General features: G+C 41.5%; 1 protein-coding gene across 1 annotated transcript in view; it reads right to left on the bottom strand.

Annotated features, from left to right (window-relative positions):
- TAS2R41 (taste 2 receptor member 41) overlaps positions 1-22,807 on the bottom strand; it is a 51,058-nt gene extending 28,251 nt beyond the window's left edge. The window contains 1 exon segment of the mRNA XM_036429945.1: positions 22,738-22,807. Within this exon segment, the coding sequence (XP_036285838.1) occupies positions 22,738-22,807 (70 nt within the window).
- Positions 22,808-23,655: the final 848 nt, after the last annotated feature.

Genomic DNA, 23,655 nt, shown 5'->3' with positions numbered 1-23,655 from the left:
TTGACATGCTTGCCCTACAGACACTAGAAAACTCTGAACACTCATAAGAAAGAACTAAGGTGATGATGTCCATTGTTATTATAATGGCTATTTTCCACAGGCTATTATCCTGTGGAGTCACAGGTAGTCCTAGAATTCAGGAGAGGTTAAGAATGCAGTATAGGTCCAGGGAACCAAATATTAGACCACCTACTTTAACCATAGGAAAAGTCACATTTTTCACAGGAATGAGGTTCAAAAATAGATGAGAGAGAGAGAGAGAGAGAGAGAGAGAGAGAGAGAGAGAGAGAGAGAGAGAGAGAGAGAGAGAGAGAGAGAGAGAGAGAGAGAGAGAGAGGCAATCAAGTGAGTGCTTACTTAACCAGTGTGAGCAGGTTAATGTGTTTCAGTGAGACAGACAAGCAGAAGTTGTTGAGTCAAATATGGCAATACTGAATACTTAGGAATAAGCAACATGACTAAAGAAATATTTAATAGTACATTCACCGTCTGACTAGCATCATATCATACCAGTTCCATACATAGAACTCCACAGAGAGAATAGAATGCAGAACACTCGGCATCTCTCTCCAGTTCCCAGGCCACCTTGGACAAAGGTCCAGATGAAATTGTTCCTCCAACACAGAGGCTGAGCTATAGTGAACACTGCGTTCCTTGGAAAATGAAAGAAAGTGACGTAAGGCTATCACTCACTCTTTCTTGATGCAACTCTCTGGATGACATCTGGCTGTTTTCTACTAGGACTAGGAGCAATGCAGCAAACTTTAGGCTCCTAGTTCTAAAATTTGGCTAACCATAAGACCTTCAAGAAGACAGAAAACTCATCTTCTCCCAAGTACCTCATACATTTTTTTGATGGCTCATATAATGGGAAAGATGTGCAGTTAATCAACATTCACTTAACAACAATTTACTAAACATTTCCTATATGTCATAGTGACCCTGTGAAAGGCATTGGGGCTACAATAAACTAATTATCTGCCATCATAGTGTTTTCGTGCATTAATCATAAACCAGAAACATTTATTTGGCGTATACAGATTATGTTAATCCTAAAAAGGAAATAATAATTTGTGTTTAAAATATGCATTGTGTTTTATGGTGATTCTTTTATTTGTGCATCCTGATCATTTGATGCATTTTGCTTTCTCTTATATCTTCTTAAGTGGAAGCCACGTCTGAGAATTTAAAAAACTTCACAGCTAATCTTTATAAGTGTAATCATAAAAGTGGTAGAGGTAGGAATCCTAAGCGGTTCTCCATATGGGAAAACACTCAACTCAGGAAGGATTTTTTAAAGAGAGGATTCCCAGCCTGTAGTTCTAAATGACATTTATCATCCTATTCCCATCCTAAGAGTTCTCAGAAGAGTACAACAGCAGCTTCTGCATGGTAGGACAATACAGATGCTATGTATATTGAAAGGAAGGAGGCATGGCATCAGCAAAGAAGGTAAAGATATGATTATGTCTAGGGAATAGATAAGTTTGACTATAACAGAGGATTCACATAAGGCAGTGGTTCTCAACCTTTCTACGGGTCGCAGCATTGGAAAGTTTGAGGACCAATGACATAACGGAAGGGATAAGGTAGGCTGAGGAGAGAAATTACAGAAAGTCTTGAAAGTCAGGATAAGATATTGGGTTGTAATTAGTCAACAAGGAGCAAGCAAACATTTTGGAATGTTATGAATTAGAGCCCAGAAAAGGCGGTTGAGACCATCACCAATAAAGACTTCTGAGATATACTCCCAGATGTGACATAACTCAAAGGACTATGGCAATGTTACAGAACATGAGAGTCCCACTAGCATCCCCTTCCCACTCAAGACATCAGTAAAGTTCTAGACCTCTGCCAAAGGAAAGGCAGTCTTCCAGTGCTTACAGTTGAGTAAAAGAATACAGGAGACAGATACCCCTGATGCTCCTAACTTCACTGCCTCCACCCAACCCTCTTGTGGCTTGAGGCTCAGGCTCAGACCCCACAATTTATTACTGCACTCTATGTAGAAAGTTATTAGCTCACTCAAAGAGGAGGAGGAGGAGGAGGAGGAGGAGGAGGAGGAGGAGGAGGAGGAGGAGGAGGAGGAGGAGGAGGAGGAGGAGGAGGAGGAGGGGGAGGAGGAGGAGGGGGAGAGGAAAGGGAGGAAGAAAGGAAAGAAGAGAAGGAAGGAGGGAGGGAGGGAAGGAGGGAGGAAGGGAGGGAGGGAGGGAGGGAGGGAGGGAGGGAGGGAGGGAGGGAGGGAGGGAAGATGACTGTATGAAATAGGTCCCAAAATTTCCTTATTGAGCTTCACTCTCTCTCAACTTTCTGGGAAACCTCCTGTGTTTCTCTCCAGCAAAATGTCCTCTCTTTTTTTGTGTTTTTATTGATTTTTAAATAGAGAGGAAGGGAGAGAGAGAGAGAAATATTGATGAGAGAGAAACATCAATCAGCTGCCTCCTGCATATCCCCTACAGAGGATTGAGCTTGCAACCTGGGCATGTTCCCTAACTGGGAATTGAACCTGGGACCTCTTGGTCCATGACACTCAATCCACTGAGCAACATCAGTCTGTTAGTTATTAACACCTTAGCTTCAATGTGCCTAGCAAACCAAAATTAATCCTTTCCTAAAAGGCTCTGAGGAAATGAGAAAAATAAATAAGTCATAATGAAAAGAAAGAACAAGGAAACAGGGCCATCAGATCTCCAATGGACATCAATAGTAGGTGCTGGGGAAGTGACAGTAAATGATATGACAATTGGAACTCAGAACAGAGCTCAGAACAAGCCCAGGAAGAGGCTGCTTTATGTAGGATGAGCCACATCCTATAACAATGTTTAAGATAATAACAGCCAACCTGTGAAAACACCTTGTCATTTATGAAGTGACTTCACATGTTACATTTTGCTTCCATCCCAACCACACAAAGTGAACCTGGTTCACATCAGCCAACCCAGCTCAGCAAGCCATCAGGAAAGACACAGCTAAGGTGCATTGTAAAAGGCAGGAATGTCTGTCAACATTAAATATGGAATTGCAAAAGGGGAGACAGGGAAGAGAGAGAGGAGAAAACACGGGGTGTGGCTGGAGAAACAGGAAAGGGAATCTCCTCCTCAGATGTCAAAAATCCGGGAGTCACAGTTCTCCCTCAAGACCATTTTACATATGGCCTCACAAGTGAGAGTTCTACTATGTGTGAAATATTAAAAAGAAATAAAAACTCAGTGCAGGCCACAAAAATAAATGAATACACACAAACACACACACACACACACACACAATATAAACAAGGATAAACATTTACAGTGGGGACCTCAAGAAAAAGAGGTTAAGCTACCTCTCATATATAGCATTTGCTTGAAGAGCTGTTTCATTTTCAGTGAACTCCCCAAAGATTATCAAAGAGTTGATAATCCAATCAATCTATCACCGGTTTTGTAGCATAGCTTCAGTTTTAGTTCTTTGTATTTTTTCCTCTAGCTTCTTCTTGAAGACAGCAGTGGTGAGTGGCTCCTGCTTGTTTCACAACATTTTAGCTCTTCAAATCCTTTGGCAAAAGTCCAGCCTCGTGATGTCATCAAGAAGCAAGTTGAGGCCTTACCACTCACGCCCTGTTGCGGTCATATATACTAAGAATCCCCTGTGTATTCACAGGCAACCTCCATGTACCTTGCACAGTCATCAAAGCATACATTTTGCCACAAAAAGTCCTTCCCATGACTTTCTTTTCTACAGTTAACAGCTCTACAAAGTCCATGTTTTTTCCTGTTTCAGTAGTCTTCCATAAGAAAGTTGAAGGAGTACCTTTCCTCAGGCACCTGCTCACCCATCCTTCAGGCTCCACCAGATAGATATGCCTTAGAGAGGCACATGTCCCATTCATAGCCACCAAAAGAGGCCACAAGAAAAACAATGCTTTTAGTTGTCTTCAAGAGTCCATCCAATATGCAATGGCAATAAAAATATTAGGAGTTCCTCACAAGACTCTGGGTCAAGTGTCTCTTTTCTGAAGGTGTCTCCTGCCTGCCATGAAGCTGATGAATTCTTTCCTATAGCACAAATGGCAATATGTTTTTTAAGATGATGATACATGAGTCCTCTGTGAAAAGATGCTGGTGTCAAACAAGTTATAGCAGAAGGTTGGATTCCAAGTAGGTAATTCTGAAAAGACCTACTTACACTTGGTTCTTTACACTAGTAAAGGTTCTTTGTGGTTTCTGTTAATGAGTTTTTGTTTTATTTTTTCTTATTACATTTCAAAATCAATTTTGTCATGTTACAAACATGTTAAAATATATATGTCATTTGACAGCTTTTGTAAATCTTGGTATCCATTCTTTACTGGCATGGTAAAAAATAAATAAATACATATACATATATATATACATATACATATATATATACATATATATATATGTGTGTGTGTGTGTGTGTGTGTGTGTGTGTGTGTGTGTGTGTGTATTGCCGGGCTGAGAACACTGAACCCTATGCAAGCAGCAGGAAAAGTCAAGAACTAACCTAACTTTTACTCGGTATTTACTATAGTACCAGTACCTGTGGAGAAAAACTGGTTAAAATTCAGCTTAAGATACAGATTCCAGGATCATTTGTCCTCTTTTGTATAACTGGGCAACCATCCCTGCCCCTCCCTAGGTAAAGACAGGAGTGTCTTTTCCTAGGAGAGGTGTCTTTATTCTGGAGCGGATAGAACAGGTTCTCTGAGCTGGGTGTGTATCAAACACATCTGAGGCTAATGTTTACTGAAAACAGGGAAAATTGGTGAACAAATCATTTCCCTCACTTGGCTTCCAGAACACTGGCACCCAGGCCTTCATTTGCCAGTAGGAAAGGAGTATAGTCTTTTCCAAGAATCTGAACATTCCAAGAGAAAGATCTAAAAAAAAAAAAAACTGGTATCAGTGATTCCTCAAATAGTTGGCCCATCCAATCACTCTCCAGTGAAGTCTATAGTTAATAAGACCCATCTGCTGAGTTCAGATATTCTAATCAGCCTTTCCATTTCTTTCTCAACCTAAAACAAGGAGTTAGGTATATCTGAGAAAAGTTCAACAATAAAACCAAAACAAAGAAACAAAATAGCTACTTGGAGGGAAAAAACAATGTATGAGGCATTTAATTGGTTTTGAAGTGTTTGATGGTGTGTTATCATAAAGCAAAATTACTTTACTGTGTCTTCTGGAACATTCTGGTCATTTCATGATTAAAGTGTGGTTCAAATTGATTATTTATTGTTGGTAGCAATCAGTATTAATGATTTCACCTGGTTTTAGAAACTCATAATACATCACACCTTCCTGATTTCACCAAACACAGAGCACTGTCTTCTCTTTGTGGTTTCCGTTAATGAGTTTTTGTTTTATTTTTTTCTTATTACATTTCAAAATCAATTTTGTCATCTTACAAACATGTTAAAATATATATGTCATTTGACAGCTTTTGTAAATCTTGGTATCCATTCTTTACTGGCATGGTAAAATATATATGTATATATATATATATATATATATATATATATATATATATATATACACACACATACACACACACACACACACACACACATACATACACGGCAGGGCTGAGAACACTGAACCCTATGCAAGCAGCAGGAAAAGTCAAGAACTAACCTAACTTTTACTCAGTATTTACTATAGTACCAGGTACCAAGTGATTTGGCCTTGCAGTCAATGTTGATGGTTGACCTGGATCAACCCATGATTTTGTGCATTTGGGATTCTCAAAATAAATCCACTTTTCATTGAACTCACAATTCGAAGGAAAAAATACTTTCTTTCGTGCCACTGAAGCAACATTTTACTAATGACATTTTGGTTTTCCATTTGTCTTTGATTCAGTTGATGTAGCACCATTTTCCTTCCTTTAAAATCTTTCCCATTGCTGGTATACAATCGGAAATTGTTTGCTGAGCAACATTAATCTTTATGCAAGTTGTTTTTGAGTTTGACACGCATCTTCATCCAATAATGCTTGTCATTGTTGGTCTTCAAACTCTTTTGGTTGACCTGCATGTTCTTTGTCTTTCACATCGAAATCATCACTTTTAAAATGTTTAAACAAGCGTTCACAAGTATCTTCAGAAAGAGCATGTTCACCATAAGTTTCCCGAAGTATATGATAACTTTTTCTTCAAAATAATTAATTAAAACTTCCCACAAAGGCTCTTTTTTTGGCACGAAATTCGACATTTTTAAGCATAAAAATATCTATGATGCTAACACCTTCAGCAAACTTGACATATGAAGTTTTGAAGCTTGCTTTCAAAACACCAAAATAGCATACATATCAAATTGCATTTATATTAACATATAACATCTACTGGGGGGGAGGGGGAGAATCCGCATTATTAACTAGTACATCTAGTATATGCACCCCTATGTTCACTGCAGGGTTGTTTTCAATAGCCAAGATTTGGAAACAGCCCAAGTGCCCATCAGTAGATGAGTGGATAAAAAAGCTATAGTACATTTACACAATGGAATACTATCAGCCATTTAAAAAAAAGAAGAAGAAAATCTTACCTTTTGCAACAGCATGGATGGACTTGGAAAGTATTATGCTAAATTATATAAGCTAGTCAGAGAAAGACAAATACCATATCATCTCATTTATATGTGGAATCTAATGAACAAAATAAACTAACAAACCAAATAGATATTGATTCATAGACACTAAAAACTAACTGACAGTTGTCACAGGGGATTGGAGCTTGGGAGACTGGATGAAAGGGCAAAAAAAATTAAGAAGAAGAAAAAACAGACACTGGCAACAATACGGTGATTGCTAAAGGGGAAGGAGGCTGTGGGGAGGTGGAAGAGGGAAAAGGGGGGGTAAATGGTGGCAGATAGTTGACTTTGGGTGGTGAACACAAAATGCATTATGCAAATGATATATTATAGAATTGTACACTTGAAGCCTGTATGATATTATTAGCCAATGTCACCTCAATAAATTCAATTAATAAAAATTTAAAAATAGGTGAAAAACAAGAGAATCTAATCCAGGATATCCAATATTCAAATAATAGGGATTCTAAAAGGAGAATAAATAGAGGGCAGAAAAACTTCAACAAATGATTTAAGAAAAATTGCCAGAACTAAAGTACATAGGTTTTCATATTAAAGGACCCTCCTAGTATCTGGCTCATCATCATAAAACTTCAGAATACTGGGCATAAATAAGAAATTTCTAGGAGAGGGGGGAAACCAAATTCAAAATGTTAAGAAATACAGTGGTTTTACAGACATCTCTCGTAGCAATATTGTTATGGATAAGATAATCTCCTAAGGCAAAGGAAACCATGGAGAAAATAAACAAATGGAACATCAAAATAAAAAACTTCTGCCCAGCTGGGACCGGTTTGGCTCAATGGATAGAGCGTCGGCTTGGGGACTGAAGGGTCCCGGGTTCGATTCCGGTCAAGGGCATGTACCTTGGTTGCGGGCATATCCCCAGTAAGGGGTGTGAAAGACGCAGCTGAACAATGACTCTCTCTCATCGATGTTTCTAACTCTGTATCTCTCTCCCTTCCTCTCTGTACAAAATCAATAAAATATATTTTAAAAAAAAAAAAACTTCTGCCCAGCAAAAGAAACCATCAACAAAACAAAAAGGGATCCCACTATATGGGAGAACATATTTGACAATGATACATCTGATAAAAGTTAATATCCGAAATATATAAGGAATTCATATAACTTAACAGAAGGAAGACAATCCAATTAAAAAATGGGCAAAGGATCTAATAGACACTTCTCAAAAGTGTCTATTTAGGGGTGTGCAAGAGGCAGCTGATCGATGACTCTCTCATTAATGTTTCTAACTCTCTATCCCTCTCCCTTCCTCTCTGTAAAAAATCAACAAAATATATTTTTTTTTAAAAAAAAAAAACAATGAGTTATCACCTTAGAATGGCTGTCATCAACGAATCAACAAATTAACAAATGACAAGTACTGGAGAGAATGTGGAGAAAGGGAACCCTGGTACACTGCCGGTGGGAATGCAGACTAATGCAACCATTATGAGAAACAGTATAGAGTTTCCTCAAAAAATTAAATATGTAATTGCCATTTGACCCAGTGATCCCACTCTAGGAATATATCCTAAGAAACCGGAAATATAAATAATCAAGAATGTATGCACCCCTATGTTCATAGCAGCACATGAGTGGATAAAAAAACCTGTGGTACATTTATACCATGTTATTCTATGCAGCAGTAAAAAAGAAGAATCTCTTACCCTTTGAGACAGCATGGAGGGACCTGGAGAGTATCATGCTTAGTGAAATAAGCCAGTCAGAGAAAGACAAGTATCACATGATCTCACTCATATGTGGAATCTAAGTAACAAAATAAACTGATGAACGGAGTGAATCCAGAGACATGGAATCATGGAACAGAGTATAGAATCTTTGAGGGAAGCAGGAGGGTGGGTGGTGGGAGGTGATCAACCAAGGACCTTGTATGCACATATGCATGGCCATGGACACAGACAATGGAGTGGTGGGCAGGGGTGGGCTGGAGGGGGTCAATGGGGGGGAGATATATGTAATATTTTCAACAATAAATAATTATTTTTTTAAAAGAAATAGAGGGATTTCACACTTTTCCAAGGTAATTTTGGAAGCTAGAAGGCAATGGAATAATTATCTCTAACCTAGATTCTCTATCTAAATATCAGGGCAAGGGCAAAATAACTTTTCAGACAAGCCAAGTCTCATAAAAACTTTTTATGTACTTTTTTTTTTTAAGCTATTGAAGAACATATTCCTCCAAAGCTAGAGAGCATTCCCCATGATGAAGGACAATATGGGGTACAGTCAATACAGGATCCGAAAGGAGCGAGAGGCAAAGACCAGGGATGACAGTAAAGACAGAGCTCAGGATGAAGGGAGGAGCACTAAACAAGGGGACAAGTCAAATTAGAGTGGGACGAGAGGCTCCAGGAGAAACTTTCTCAGATGCTGATGACTCCCAAAATTTTGTTGAGAACTATTTAGACCACTGATGATGCATTTGAGAGCAAAAACAAACCAAGCAAGGCAATTATTAAACAAAGAAAAGGGAGGGGGGGAATGTGTACAGGAAAGAAAAAAGTAATTGTTTAATTACACAGTTCCATCAAGAATAGTATTTACATTGTCATTAAAAGAAAACTTGTTTCTCTACTCACCGCATTTCTGACACCACACGTTCGGGCCACAGTTTTTTCTCACACCAAACCATTCTCTGCTGTCCCGACGCCAACTGGATGTCCTACTGCCCAATTCTAACACCACCTGCTCCAACTCAGAGCAGACAGCACATTAGGGGCTCAGCCCCACAGGGCTGCCCCACTTCCAGCACCAGCCCCGAGTCCTCCACTGTCCCCCCATTCGCATGGGGGTTCCCGCACGCCCTCCTCAGGTTCGACCATTCGGGATAAGCTCCCAGAATTTAGAGACACATCACTCCCATCGCTTCAGAATGGAGAGGTGCCAGGGCAAGGTCAGGAAGCGTTCCCCCGGGAGAGTCTGTCTCTTGGCATTGGGATCCCCCACTCTCTGGAATATGAACGTGCTCAGCAGCCCAGAAGCTCTCTGAACCCCTTGGTTTGGGGATTTTAGGGGGGCTCCATTCCGTAGGTATGATTGGCTCAGTCACTGGCCACAGGCAACCCTCAGTCTCCAGGCCCCTCTCCGAGCTTTGCGCCTCTGTCCTTCTGGCACGCGAGGCCCCAACAGCCTGCCATCTCCGTAGCGAACAAGGCGACACCCCTGCACTCCGAGGATTCTCGGGACTTCAAGTTCTTTGTCAGGAGCTGGAACCCTGAACAACACGGGTTTGAACTGTGCTCGGTCCCCTGGGTGCACAATTTGGTTTTGTTGTTGTTGTTTTTTCCCATAAATGCTGTCTGCTCTGTATCCTGGGGGTTTCACATCCGGGGACTCAACCAACAGCCAGTGGAACACAGTATGTTCGCGTTCGCGACAGCAGATTCCCAGCAGCGGTTTCCCAACTGTGGACTCCCAACCGCAGGTGGAAAACAGTATGTTCGCATTCGCAACAGCAGATTCTCAACCGCAAATTATACACACACACACACACACACACACACACACACACACACACACACACCACCACCACCACCACCACCACCACCACCACCACCACCACCACCACCACCACCACCACTACCACCACCACCACCACCACCACCACCACCACCACCACCGAATTTTCAATCCCATAACTGGTTGAATCATCGAATGCTACGGGCCGGCTATAGTTACATTTTGGGGGAGTCAAAAGTTATACGGGAATTTTCAACTATTGTGGGATCAGCCCCCCACCCATCCCTGTGATGTTCAACCATGAACTGTAATAGAATAAAAGATGCTCCTTTCACAAAGAAATTACAAGGGTTTTTAGGAGTTCTGAGTCAGGAACCAGAGGCAGAGACCAAATACATATATCTCATATCACAGACATATTTTAAACTGTGAATATTGATTTAGCCATTACAGTAAAACTATATTGAGAAGTGAGACGGAAAGGTGCTGCCATGGGAATGGGGTGAGGAAGACTGAAAAGTGTGCCCAAAACTGAAATATAAAAAATAAAAACACACAGACGAGTCCGTGTAGCTCAGTGGTTGAGAGTGGGCCCATGCACCAAGAGGTCCCCAGTTCAATTCCTGATCAAGGCATATGCTGCGGTTCCAGACTCCATCCCCAGTGAGGGTTGTGCAGGAGGCAGCCAATCGATGTTGATGTTTCTGTCTCATCGATGTCTCACTCTCTCACTCTCTCTCTCTCTCTCCCCCTCTCTTTCTCTCACTCTCCTCCCTCTCCTTTCCTTTCTCTCTCTATAATCAATAAAAACATTTTTAATGTAAAAACACAAGCATACAATTTAGATACAAAGGCATGTGCACATATATACATAAACACATCAGCTAAAGAAAGTAAAACTAGTATTGGGAAAGAGGGTAGGAAAAAGAATGAAAGTAAGAATCAGTGTTTTTCCAAAACAAACTAGGACAAATACCTGGCTCTTTAAACTAGATGCAGACTTCCTGCCAAAGGCCCCACCCGCTGGTTTATTTTGGTAATATTTCTAGGTGAAAAGCAGACAAAAGGCTTTTCCCTGTAGTCTCACCCAGCCTCTTTCCCTCCTTCTCCACCTTAGCAGTGATGGACCTAGGCAAGTAAAGGGTGTCTTTGTCACTCCAAGCAACTTAGCTAGAGACTTAACTTTGCCTTTCAGGTCCAGTGGGGCTGGCCAATGAAGAATCTTTAGCCTCCTAAAACTAGCCCAGGGCCTCTAAATCCAATTACCAATTTACAGAGAATAGGGAGGGGGTGGAGAGTTGAAAGCATGCTATGGGATGCAGGCAGCATGATCTAGGCTGTAAGAAACCACAGGACAAACGGGAAAGGGGGAACCCATAGATTAAAAATGACTTTAAGACATTAAAAAAGACATACACCAAACACTAAATACATATATAACTTTGGTGAAATCTTAAGAGAGGAGAAAAGCCAACAAGGAGAGAACTACAAGCAAAAACAGCCAAGTTATTCTTCCTTGGTTTTTTGTTTGTTTGTTTTGTTTTATTTTCTTTTGGCAGTGCCTCCTAAAGCATGGATTCATTTTCCTCTTGCAATTAACTCTTGGACTGCTGTCCTCTGTAAACAGAATTATAATGATCTAATATTATTCCTAATTTTATTAAAGTCTTTCAAGCATGTGCTTTTCATAACCATTTGAAGGAAGAAAGGTTAGAAGGCTGTACATGAGTCATGTTTCTACAATGGCTTAATCATCCCCCCACCACTACCCCCCAAAAAAGTTATAATCTAAGATTTCAATTTTTTAAATGACCTTTTTTATTTCCCCTCTCCATCCCCCTTCAACTTGTCCCTCCTCAGATCCTTGATCAGTCCCTACCTACCATTCACCACCATACACCTTCTTGGAGGCATAAGGGATGACGGGAACATCAAGGGCATCAATGATGAGAGACTTCTTAGCATGAGGCCAAAATGTGCTGACCCATATATAATAGGAATTGTATGATGGTGCTTGGAATTCAGAATAAAATAAAGAGGCAAACAAAGAACATAGCATAGCATCCACTCTGTTCTCAAAAGGACGTGGACACCCACACATTCCCTTATAAACTCAGTGGAGGAGTTTAAAAAGCATTCCCGCCCTAGCAGTTTTGGCTCAGTGGGTAGAGCACTGACCTTGTGGACTGAAGGATCACAGGTTCAATTCCAGTCAGGGGCACGTACCTCTACTACGGGCTCAATCCCGGGTGTGGGAGGCAACCAATCAATGCTTCTCTCTGTGTGTCTCTACCTCTCCCTTCCACTGTCTATGTCTCTACCTCTCTCTTCCACTGTCTCTAAAATTCAATGGAAAAAAATATTCTTCAGTGAGGATTAACAACCACAAAAAAAAAAGAAAGACATTCCCAATCAGCCAGCTCCTCCTGACAATCCCCACAGAAAAGTTCCATAATTTTGTCTGCATGTGCAGAAAAGAGGGAAACAGGTATTTCAGTGTGGCTGCACAGCAGTTTCCAACTGCTAAAACCTAAGGATTGTAGAATGCCTTTAGGAACCCTACACACTAGGCTCCTAGGTGAGTAGGTTAGTTGGATTAGCAACTCCCCATTAGGTCATGTTAATAAAAGAGAAGGAAAAAAAATTTTTTAGTCACAGGTATTAAGTAGGGAGTTCTCAAATTGAAGCAACATTCATTGAAAACCTAATCTGTGGCTGACATCATGCTTAGCATGTTTGCATACATCATTTTGACATTCCATCTAATTTAAGGATGTCATATGTGCTTCAGAGTTTGCTCTTTATTATTAGACTAGAGGCCCAATGCAGAAAGATTCATGCAAGAAGATTCCCCTGGTTGCTGCCACTGCTTTTGCTCTGGCCAGAGCCACCTTTCCATGCTGCCCAGAGGCCCAGAGAGGCTGAGGCAGTGCAGAATGCCTGCGTCATCAACGACAACACAAGCATCTTGCCCCGCCTACAGCCACTTGGCACAGGTGTATGCAAATTAACCCACCATCTTTGTTGGGCTATTTTGCATATGCACACCTGATTGGCTGGTGGGTGTCATGAAGGTATGGTCAATTTGCATCTTGCTCTTTTATTAGTGTAGATACACTGTCTATGCCTTTGGTGTTTGTTTGTTTGTTTGTTTGTTTTTTCCCTATCAGGAAAATATAGTGAATTTGCTACAGCTCTGCTTTTGGCCTGAATGGAAGATCAGGACACCACATCACTTCAGTGTTTCCCATCACCTGTTGGGGCCAAAAGAAACCAGCGTTATCCACTTGCCAGTGGATGCAGTGACTACATTTCAAATTTCTGGACCAGGAATGCTGCTCTGAGTAACAAGTGTTTTCTCATCCCTTGTTTCTCCTCTTTCCCATAATATTTATTTACCACCAGCTGGCAATAAGTAACTACACCTAAGCATGCAAACATTAGAACAAATAAGAAAATATCACGATATTCCAAAGGGAGTTATGAAACCAAAATGCTCATCTTAACATTCTACTCCTTTAAATTAACTTCAAGCTACTTTGCTTTCAAGGGCATATAATTAATTTCGGAAGCCTTGGGCTTGAGTATTATTTCTGTCACTTTCTCAACATGTAGCCTGAGATTAAGTCTCTCCCTCTTTCTCACCCACCGTGTGAACAATTGTCATCATAAATACTTGGCAAGTTTGTGAATGTTAGACAAGGAAATATATACGTAAATATTTTTGCCTATTTCTAAACCCTATATGTTATTTAGTAAAAAAAGAAAAAGAAAAAAAAAAAGGCACAACCTAGAAAAGAATGTAGACAAAGCAAAAGAAACAAACTGCAAATTCCTTAAATTATCTATTGTTTTCCTAGAGAAAGGTAATTTCCTCCCATAACATTCCTGCTCTTAAATCTTTCCTTGTTTAAAAAAAAAAAAAAAAAAAAAAAAAAAAAAAAGCCTTTTCTATTTCTTGCTAATGAACAAATCTCAAATCTTGTAACAGTTTCTTTGCAATGTTTTGAATCCTTGCTCTTTCTCTCAGAACATTCCTGCTTCACCTATGGCTTCCTAACGGTTGGTTCCTCTTGTGGAAGGGGCATCCAAGACCTTGAACTACCGTGTTTCCCCGAAAATAAGACATCCTCCGAAAATAAGACCTACTTACAGATTTCCTTCTGAGTGAAATAAAAGGCATCCCCCTGAAAATAAGGCCTCCCCTAAGCTAAACATGAGAGATTTGGTCCACTGATTCTAAAAGAAATGGAGTCACAAGAAATTCACCAGGAAATTCAGGAATTGGATTGTTATGATGATGTTCCAGAAGATGATGACATGATTGTCATTGAATAAATGAGTAAATTCTTGATACTGTAGGATTCACACTTTGTCTGGTTTGTGTTGACAACTACCGTACTACCGTACCGTACACAGGTAATAAATTTCCTTTATTTTCATTTAACAATAAATGTGTACCGTATTCTTCTTCATGGAAAAATAAGACATCCCCTGAAAATAAGATCTAGCACATCTTTGGGAGCAAAAATTAATATAAGACACTGTCTTATTTTCGGGGAAACAGGGTAAATGTCCTCAAAGTTCCCTGCCAGCCCAGGTGACCTGTTTCTGATTCCTCTCTCTTTCCCATCAGTCGCTGCCTGAGAATTTTTACCCCTTTCTTTTTTCATCAGTGTCTATGGGAAAAAGTCCAACTTCACCGCCTCGCCAAGCCACTCAGAATGTTTAATATGCACAATTAAGATACCTCATTAATCAAAACTTTCAACCTAATAATAATAGCTCCTAATCTGACATTTGGGCCAGTAGTGGCATCCCCACGGAGGGAGTGGTCCCCCTGGAGATGACACCCCACAGTAGAAATTATGGTGCCACTCCTCCTAGAAGGGCAGGTGGTGTGCCCACAGGAGGCTGCATTCCTGGAGGGGAAAGGGAGGACAAGGCTCGGGGTTTTCCAAGTGAACCTGAGCTGGCTCTGACCAGAGCCACTGGGCAAGAGGAAAAAAAAAGCGACATAGAAAGAGCCCTCTCTCCTCTGAAGAAGTCACACTTTGTGCCCTAGCTCCCCAGTAAGGGCTCCTTAGTTCAAATGACTTGGGGATTTACCTTTCCCTGAGGAGTTGTTCTGACATGTGCATAAAAAGGCAGATATAAGGATACATCTTGCTACTTTATTTATAACAGCAAAAATCAGGGGGAGAGGGGCAGAGCACAAATGCCATCATTAATCACTAGTCCTTCATAAAGACAGTGCCACCCCCTCCCCAACCCTTAATAGATATTTAGGAAATTTGCGTGGTTATTTTTTATGTCACCATCTCTGGGGTTATTATGGGCATTTATTGCTTGAGGGCCACAATGTATCCCACACAATGAAGAATTCTCCCCCTTCAGCAAGGACTTCAGGTGTCTTGCCTGACATTACTTACATGGTGAAACATCTGAGCCAAGAACTGAACTCCACTATATATAAACATGAAGTAACTTTTGTACAATTTCAATATAGTACAATGATTTCTCTAAGAATGAGGCCAACGAATAAACTGAGACATTGTGGAATTCTGCTTGATTTGAATCTCTACAAGTTGTTCATCATCTCAGAGAAATCATGAAATTAATGTCAACATCACCCAAGGTACTTAAATCAACAACAAAAAACAGCTAAATCTGTCTGCATCTGGTTCTGTAGCACTCCAGGCTACATGTAGGGACAAGCATCTGTCTACCTTTTGATGTCATATGCCTCAATGTGCCCAAGCTATTTATATATCAAAATATGTACTAGTTTATTATAAATTGCTTCTTTTTATGTCTTTATATTATAGTTAGGACATTATGTTGATTTTTATCATATTTTAAGTAAGTTATTTTATTTATGAATTTTATTTCAGAATAGTATGGGGGGATATTCCCTAATATTTTTATAAAAGAGGGCCATTGGTCCATAGTATTTGTAATTAAATAAAATATGATACATTACACTATGAAGTACTCTGTAACAGTTTGGGGGATTAGCTAAGTCTAATACACTGTTATAGAATAATCTTTAAAATACATAGTTAAGTGAAGAAAGCTGCTTCAGAGAAATTTATACAGCATATATAGCTGATATCAATTATCTAAACATATATGCACAAAACCACATTATATGTGATATACCTATAGAGAAAATGCATGGAGGAAATGTCTGAAAGTTTATAAAATGAGCTGATAATAAGGGGATGGAATCAGGGATGGTAGTTAAGGTGACTGTCTACTTTTTTGTAGTGTTTGAATGTGTATGAGAATGTATGCAGATATTCATTACATAATTCAAAAATCTTAAATAAACATTTGGAGAAGAATCGCTGGGGAGCAGGGGGCGCCTTGCCCAAGTTCTCACAGTTGTCACCCCTAAACTTCAGGGTGGCCATGCTTGGATTCCTGCATCCTTCTGCACAGAGGGGAGGAAAAGAATGTACTTCAACTTGGACTCCAACCCAGTTCAGGTGGGGTCCTCCACTGTGGGTGCACCAGTAGGAAGTGGGAACTCCAACCCAGAGGTTTTTTTTTTGTTGTTGTTGTTGTTGTTGTTTTAAATATATTTTTATTGATTTTACACAGAGAGGAATTGAGAGGGATAGAGAGTTAGAAATGTCGATGAGAGAGAAACATCGACCAGTTGCCTCTTGCACACCCCCCACTGGGGACGTGCCCGCAACTAAGGTACATGCCCTTGACTGGAATCAAACCCGGGACCTTTCAGTCCACAGTTTGACGCTCTATCCACTGAGCCAAACTGGTTTTGGCCCAACCCAGAGGTTTGTCACTCTAGGGAACAGCCTTGCATTGTCACCATGAGCCATACAAGAGGCGCCAAACCTTCACTCAGCTTTTGGGCTTTATATACAGAAAAGTACAGCCAATTTCATGTAGCCAACAAGATAGGACTTAGCCAAACTGAGCTCCTTCCTTCAGGTCCAGACCAAGACTCAATGAAACATTCGGAGACCCCAGACACATAACAGAAAGGGGGCAGGGGCATCAGAGAAGAGTTAGGGAGAACTCCTGGGCCTTTTGCCCTCACTGTGGGGTGGAGGGCTGAGTACACTCTGAAGAAGTGGGCACCTCACCCACGGTCCCATGTGGCTAAATCATAGTGATCTCCGGGGTTATAATCAGCAAAAATGCCCCTTTCTGAGTCTCATGGGGCTACAGCAGCAGTAGACGAGCACAATTATACAACCCAATTTGGAGGAAGATGTTCTAAACCTAAAAGATATGTCTGTATGCAGAAGGTCCAGCGGCCTGGGGGACAAATAACACCTCACAGCCTGGTCTGTGATCTCCACCCTCGCTCAGCATCCCTGGGCCTCACGTCCCCACACAGCTGGGCAGGGTTCTGCTCCCACAGCTGTCCAGCTCCTGCTGTTGCTGTCTGTCCTGGCTGCTGTGGACGTCCTGGAGTCACACCCTCACCCCGCAGCTCCCAGACTGAGAGGGTGGGTCCCACCTCAGAGGAACATGCTCTTGCCATCAACCCTATAGAAAGGCAAGCCTGTTAGTGATCACACCAGTCTTTTTCCCCTACGGAGACACACTTGAGCAGGTAGCTCAGGACACCTGAGAAAGCTTCCTTGATGAAAGATCAGTGTCCCGTGGTGGCTCACCCACCTTCACTCTCTCCAAACCCAGATGCCAGTTCCCTGCCATCCAGGCATCCAGTCAGGTGACATTTCTTCCTACTTCTTCTTTATGTTCTTATTCAGTGTACCCAGAGTCCGCAGAACCTGGCCATCAGTAAGAAGCTTTCCATATAAATACAAAAAGACAAGCATTAAGTGTAGTGCAAGAGTGAGTTCTGATGTTACACCCTGTGGGTTTGAAGGTCACCTCTACCATCACTAGCTGGATAAACTTGAGCTGTAAATGAGCATACCCACAGGGTATGATGAAATGGATGTACCCAATGGGCTTCACACAGGGCCACCTTGGGTTGGGGGTGGGGCAGTCTGCAGACAAGCTCCACTTACAACTTTCCTACACATAGATGTACATTTCAAAGGCCTGTATTCTGACTTATATTCTGCCTCATTTCTTTAGGATTGCCCTCTTATAATACTTCTGTAAAGAGTGGAAATTCTTTTTTTTTTTTTTTTTCAAACCTGGTTTTAAAAATTCAGGGAAAATAAGCTGCAAATTTTAAAGATTAATCCATTGAAAAGATAATAGTAAGTCTAAAAAGATGATTTTTTTTAATATATTTTATTGATTTTTTACAGAGAGGAAGGGAGAGAGATAGAGAGTTAGAAACATCGATGAGAGAGAGTCATCGATCAGCTGCCTCTTGCACACCCCCCACTGGAGACATGCCCGCAACCAAGGTACATGCCCTTGACCAGAATCGAACCTGGGACCCTTCAGTCCGCAGACCGACGCTCTATCCACTAAGCCAAAACGGTTTCGGCTAAAAAGGAGATTTCTAAAATCACATACCTATTCCATTCATATTAAAACTCCAGTGATTGAAGTTTTTATTTTATGTACAAAGAGCTAGCATTGTTTCTCAGGTATGGTAGATGTCTTGAATGACCCATTCAAGGAAGTTCATTTGATCCTGCTTGATGATAACTATATCCTTCGCAAACAGATGAAAACACTGGCGGCACATACTGAGGCTACGTTTCCAGATCAGACCCCACTGGATTGAGCAGACAAGGCCAAAAGGAGAAGCCTGGCTGAATTTTCTCCAATGGATCCCGTAGAGAAGCTGGTGACCCATGTTGCTCTCATGAATGTAAAGAGGCAACAGGAAAAAAGGCAAGAGGGAATTTCTGGCATTATGCTGGATTAATTTTGGCTTTGTTTCTGGGAACTTCAAGTAAATAGTATCCCTAGAATCATAGATCTGCAGGGCCTTTAGAAGATCATGTGATCCTGCCCAGCTTCAGGTGACATCTTATCCCCATTCAAGGCCAGGAGAGTTCAAAAGGTCATAGCTAGTAAAGGATGGGGGCTCAAAGGAAGTTAGGATTTACCCAATAAAACTAAGATATTTGATCACTTCCATTGTTCATGGTTCTTGGTGTCAAACTCTCCACCTCCTAAGGGCCAAGAAAGTTTCTGGACAATGGCCATGCAGTCCCCTTGGGCCAGTTATAATTAATGCTTCCTCAAGTCTTATCAATAAAAAGAGGACAATTATGATAATGACAAGATCAATGCCCTTCTGCTGTTATCTTATCAGTTTTCTTCTCAGTTCTGTGAATGGCAAAATGACAGCAAGGGAAGTTTTTCAAGCTGGAACAGTGATAAAGGAAGAGAGAACAAAGTACAATCCTCATTGGGGAAATTAAAGACAAGTAAAGAACTGAGTAAACTTGGGCACCTCTTCTGGACAAATACACTTTGACCTACAGGCCAGAGCCATGGGAAGAACAGTTAAAGATCCCCCGTGAGGGAGACCGCTGGTAAGCAAAGGATAGGTAGGTAGTAGAGACTTCTATTTTCAATCCAGCTGGACTGTTGGGAGATATAAAGCACAACCTATGTCATGGAGAAGAAGCATATGGCAAAAACACAGAAGAGCAAACAGCAGGAATAGAACACAATAAACAGAAAAGAAAAAAAGAAAGAAAGATAAGCATCAGTGGAGTTAAAAATCTCCATTCATTTCACCCTGACTGGTTTGGCTCAGGGAATAGAGCACATGTGTCAAACACAAGGCCCGCGGGCCAAATCCGTCCCGCCAGGCCTTGCAATGTGGCCCGCACCGCGCTGTCATCACTGCACTCCGCTGCGTTTCCATCACAATGACAGTTTATGACTGTTCAGTAAACCATTCGGCCCGCGATTTAGGCTGGATTTTAGATTTTGGCCCCTTCTCTGATTGAGTTCGACACCCCTAGAATAGAGTGTCGGCCTGCAGATTGAAAGGTCCCAGGTTTGATTCCAGTCAAGGGCATGTACATTGGTTGAGGGCACATCCCCAGCAGGGGGTATGCAAGAGGCAGCTGATTGATGTCTCTCTCTCATCGATGTTTCTAACTCTCTGTCCCTCTCCCTTCCTCTCTGTAAAAAAAATCAATTTTATATATATATATATATATATATATATATATATATATTTTAATCTCCATTCATTTCATTCTCCTAAACCAAGCAGCAGAGCAAAACGAAAAAAAGACTGTCCTGGTCATGGTTTCTTGGCCTCCTATCCTTCCAGGAGAACCAAGACTAACTCCACAAGGATCACCTAATGACTGAGTTTCTACAGAGACTATGGAGAGAAAAGAAGGAGGCTACATCTCATGTCTTACCTCACTGCAAATCTTCATAAATGGCCTCTTATAAACTGACCATTTTTAACCCATGTTTTCCCCCAATGACATCTGCCATATATATATATTGATTTCAGAAAGTAAATGAGAGGGAGAGAGAGATAAAAACATCAATGATGAGAGAGAATCATTGACCAGTTACCTCCTCCATGCCTACGGAGGATCAAGCCCACAACACAGATGTGTGCCCTGACCATGACCCCCTGGTTCACAGATTGATGCTCAACCACTGAGCCACCCCAGCTGGGCGGCGCACCTGCCTTATCTTGACATACTTTCCTGTCCTCACTCAAACTACTAGCTTCCAGACTTCTCTGGTTCCCTGCCTTTCACTTGCTACCACCAACCCTATCAGTATCACAGTGCATCCCACTGAACCAACCAAAATTCTGATTAATGATTACATTCAAACTACAATTCTGCACCCAATTCCAGAGTGTGGGTTTCTCACACACACACACCATTAAGCAATTCTGACACCAGCTGGGCATCCTACAATTCAATTCTGACGTTATCTACCCAAAGGTAGCATCAGACCCCACCGGTTAAGGGCTCAGCCCTACATGACTCCCTTCTTCCTCTTGAGATGCCGGTTGCAAGTCCAGGTGGTCACCTGTGCTTCTGGCCAACTAGCTACAAATCAGAGATTCCAAAAGCCCCTCCCTGGGGTTCAATCAATTCGCTAGAGCAGCTCACAAAACTCAGGAAGAGTTTACTTACTACAGTGGTCGGCAAACTTCTTAATCACAGAGCCAAATATCAACAGTACAACGATTGAAATATTTTTTGAGAGCCGAAACCGACCACTGCACATGGGCCATGAAGTTTCAATCGCACTGTACGTGGAGGCCCACCCATGGTATTTTGTGGAAGAACCACACACAAGGGGCCAAAGAGCCACATGTGGCTCACGAGCAGCAGTTTGCCAACCACTGACTTACTAGATTATCAGTTTATCCTAAAGCATGTAACTCAGAAACAGCCAGATGAGGAGATGCAAAGAGGCAAGGTATAGAGAAAGAGCTCTTAGCTCCCAGGCTCTCCAGGGGAGCCACTCTCCCCTAGCGCCATGTGCTCACCAACCTGAATGTTCTCTGAGCTTTGCCCTTCTGGGTTTTGCCAGAGCTTCGTCAGGTAGTCATGCTTGGTTAAACCAACGAGTGATGAATTCATCCTCCAGCCCCTCATTTCTCTCCTCCCCAAAGGTCAGGGGGTGGAACTGAAAGTTCCAACCCTACAGTCAGGTGGCTGGGTTGCCTGGCAACCAGCCCCCATCCCTAGGGATCTCCAAAAGTCACCTCATTAGCACAACAAAAGACACTAACTAGTCACTCTCACCACAGGAAATTCCAATGGTTTTAGGAGCTCAGAGCCAGAAAAGGGTACGAAGACCAAATACATATTTCTTCTTGTAAATCACAATACCAAGCTGATTTGTCACCTTTATCTCTAAAGCATTTCCCAGGGGGGCAGTCATTCGTTCCAACACACTTAATTTCACATTGAGAAATGTGTGTTTGTTTTTAATCACAAATATGACTCTACTCATCTATTCCTTTAGCCCACTGATGGAGTGGGTGATTTATTATATCTTACCTGGTTCTGGGGGAGATGGCAACAACTAGAAAAGGCCTCAGCCTGTTATTATTATTATTTTTTTAAATAACCCAATAAAAGACCGTAAGACCTAGGAGACATATGAGGAAATTATGAATCCCATTGTACTCAGCCAATGAGGAACCCAGAGGAGGGACTCTCACACCTATATAGCATGTGCTCATTACTCCATGTGTGCCTACACAACCAGACACCTGCTCTTACAAGCTCATATTAAAAGTTTTGTGTTCTGACGAAACCGGTTTGGCTCAGTGGATAGAGCAGCTGTCTGTGGACTGACGGGTCCCGGGTTCGATTCCAGTCAAGGGCAGATACCTTGCTTGCGGGCACATCCCCTGTGAGGGGTGTGCAGGAGGCATTGATTGATGTTTCTCTCTCATCGATGTTCCTAGCTCTCTGTCCCTCTCCCTTCCTCTCTGTAAAAAATCAATAAAATATATATTTTTTTTAAGGTTTTGTGTTCTCTATGGTCGAAAGGGGTCACATGCTGACCTGACAAGCTCAGGGGAGGCCTGCATGGCAGTCTTGCAAACTCAGAGACTTAAAGGAACCACAAAGGATGCTCCAAAATTAAACTTTAACTAAAAGCAGTTATGGTGGACAGTTACATTCTAGGCCGGTATCTTCACTGACAAGGTCAACCTTTATCTTAACTGAGCCTATCTGTCTTTTTGCATCTATGATAACATTTCCTTGACACGTCTGGGTAACTTGTAACTTACCTTTTTCTGGAGCCACAAATTCTTTCGTTATCATATTAAGTGTTCCTGTAACCACTAAGTATGTGTCCATCGTTTTACTTTTTATCTAATCCAAGAGTCCACCTCCCTCCCCTTGACTGCAATTATAAATACAATTGTAGCTTGCCATTCTCGGGAGCCTTATCTCAATTTGTTGAGGTTCTGCTTCCCAGCATATGTCGACAGGTTGGCTCAAACAAACTCACAAAAAATTTTTAAGGTTTCAGCCAGGACCGGTTTGGCTCAATGGATAGAGCGTTGGCTTGGGGACTGAAAGGTCCCGGGTTCGATTCCGGTCAAGGGCATGTACCTTGGTTGCGGGCATATCCCCGGTGGGGGGTGTGCAGGAGGCAGCTGATTGATGACTCTCTCTCATCAATGTTTCTAACTCTCTCTCTCTCTCCCTTCCTCTCTGTACAAAATCAATAAAATGCATTTTTTTAAAAAATCTTTAAAAAAAAAATTTTTTTTAAGGTTTCAATGTTTGTTTGTTTTTACATTAACATATTCATATTTCTGTCTCCACGTCTGTTATTTGAATTCGGACAGGTGAGCATTTCTCACACTTTCCACTAACCTTGGTGCCTCGAGTGTCTTAATTTTGGTCTAAGAAAGAGCACTGTCCAATAACCATTTTAAAAGAAAGAAAGGAGGGAGGCTTGGGAGAAAGGAACAAAGAAAAAGAAATGATGCCGCCACTTTCTTAGTTGGTGCTCTGCCCAGATGACAAAGCAACTTCAACAGAAGGGTAACTGGGAGTGGAAGCATCTCTCTCTAGCTCTTACCTAACAGTTACATTACAAATGATGCTCCCCTTTCCTCTCAGACAGCCCTTCCCACATGACTTGGTTTCTGCTCTTTTGTGTGTGTCTGGTCCTGAAGACAGAGAGTAGGAGAAGC

Source organism: Pipistrellus kuhlii, unplaced genomic scaffold, assembly GCF_014108245.1.
Source record: "Pipistrellus kuhlii isolate mPipKuh1 unplaced genomic scaffold, mPipKuh1.p scaffold_m20_p_10, whole genome shotgun sequence".
Lineage (NCBI taxonomy): Eukaryota > Metazoa > Chordata > Mammalia > Chiroptera > Vespertilionidae > Pipistrellus > Pipistrellus kuhlii.
The sequence above is the reverse complement of the archived record's forward strand: the minus strand, read 5'-3'. Positions and strand labels throughout refer to the sequence as shown.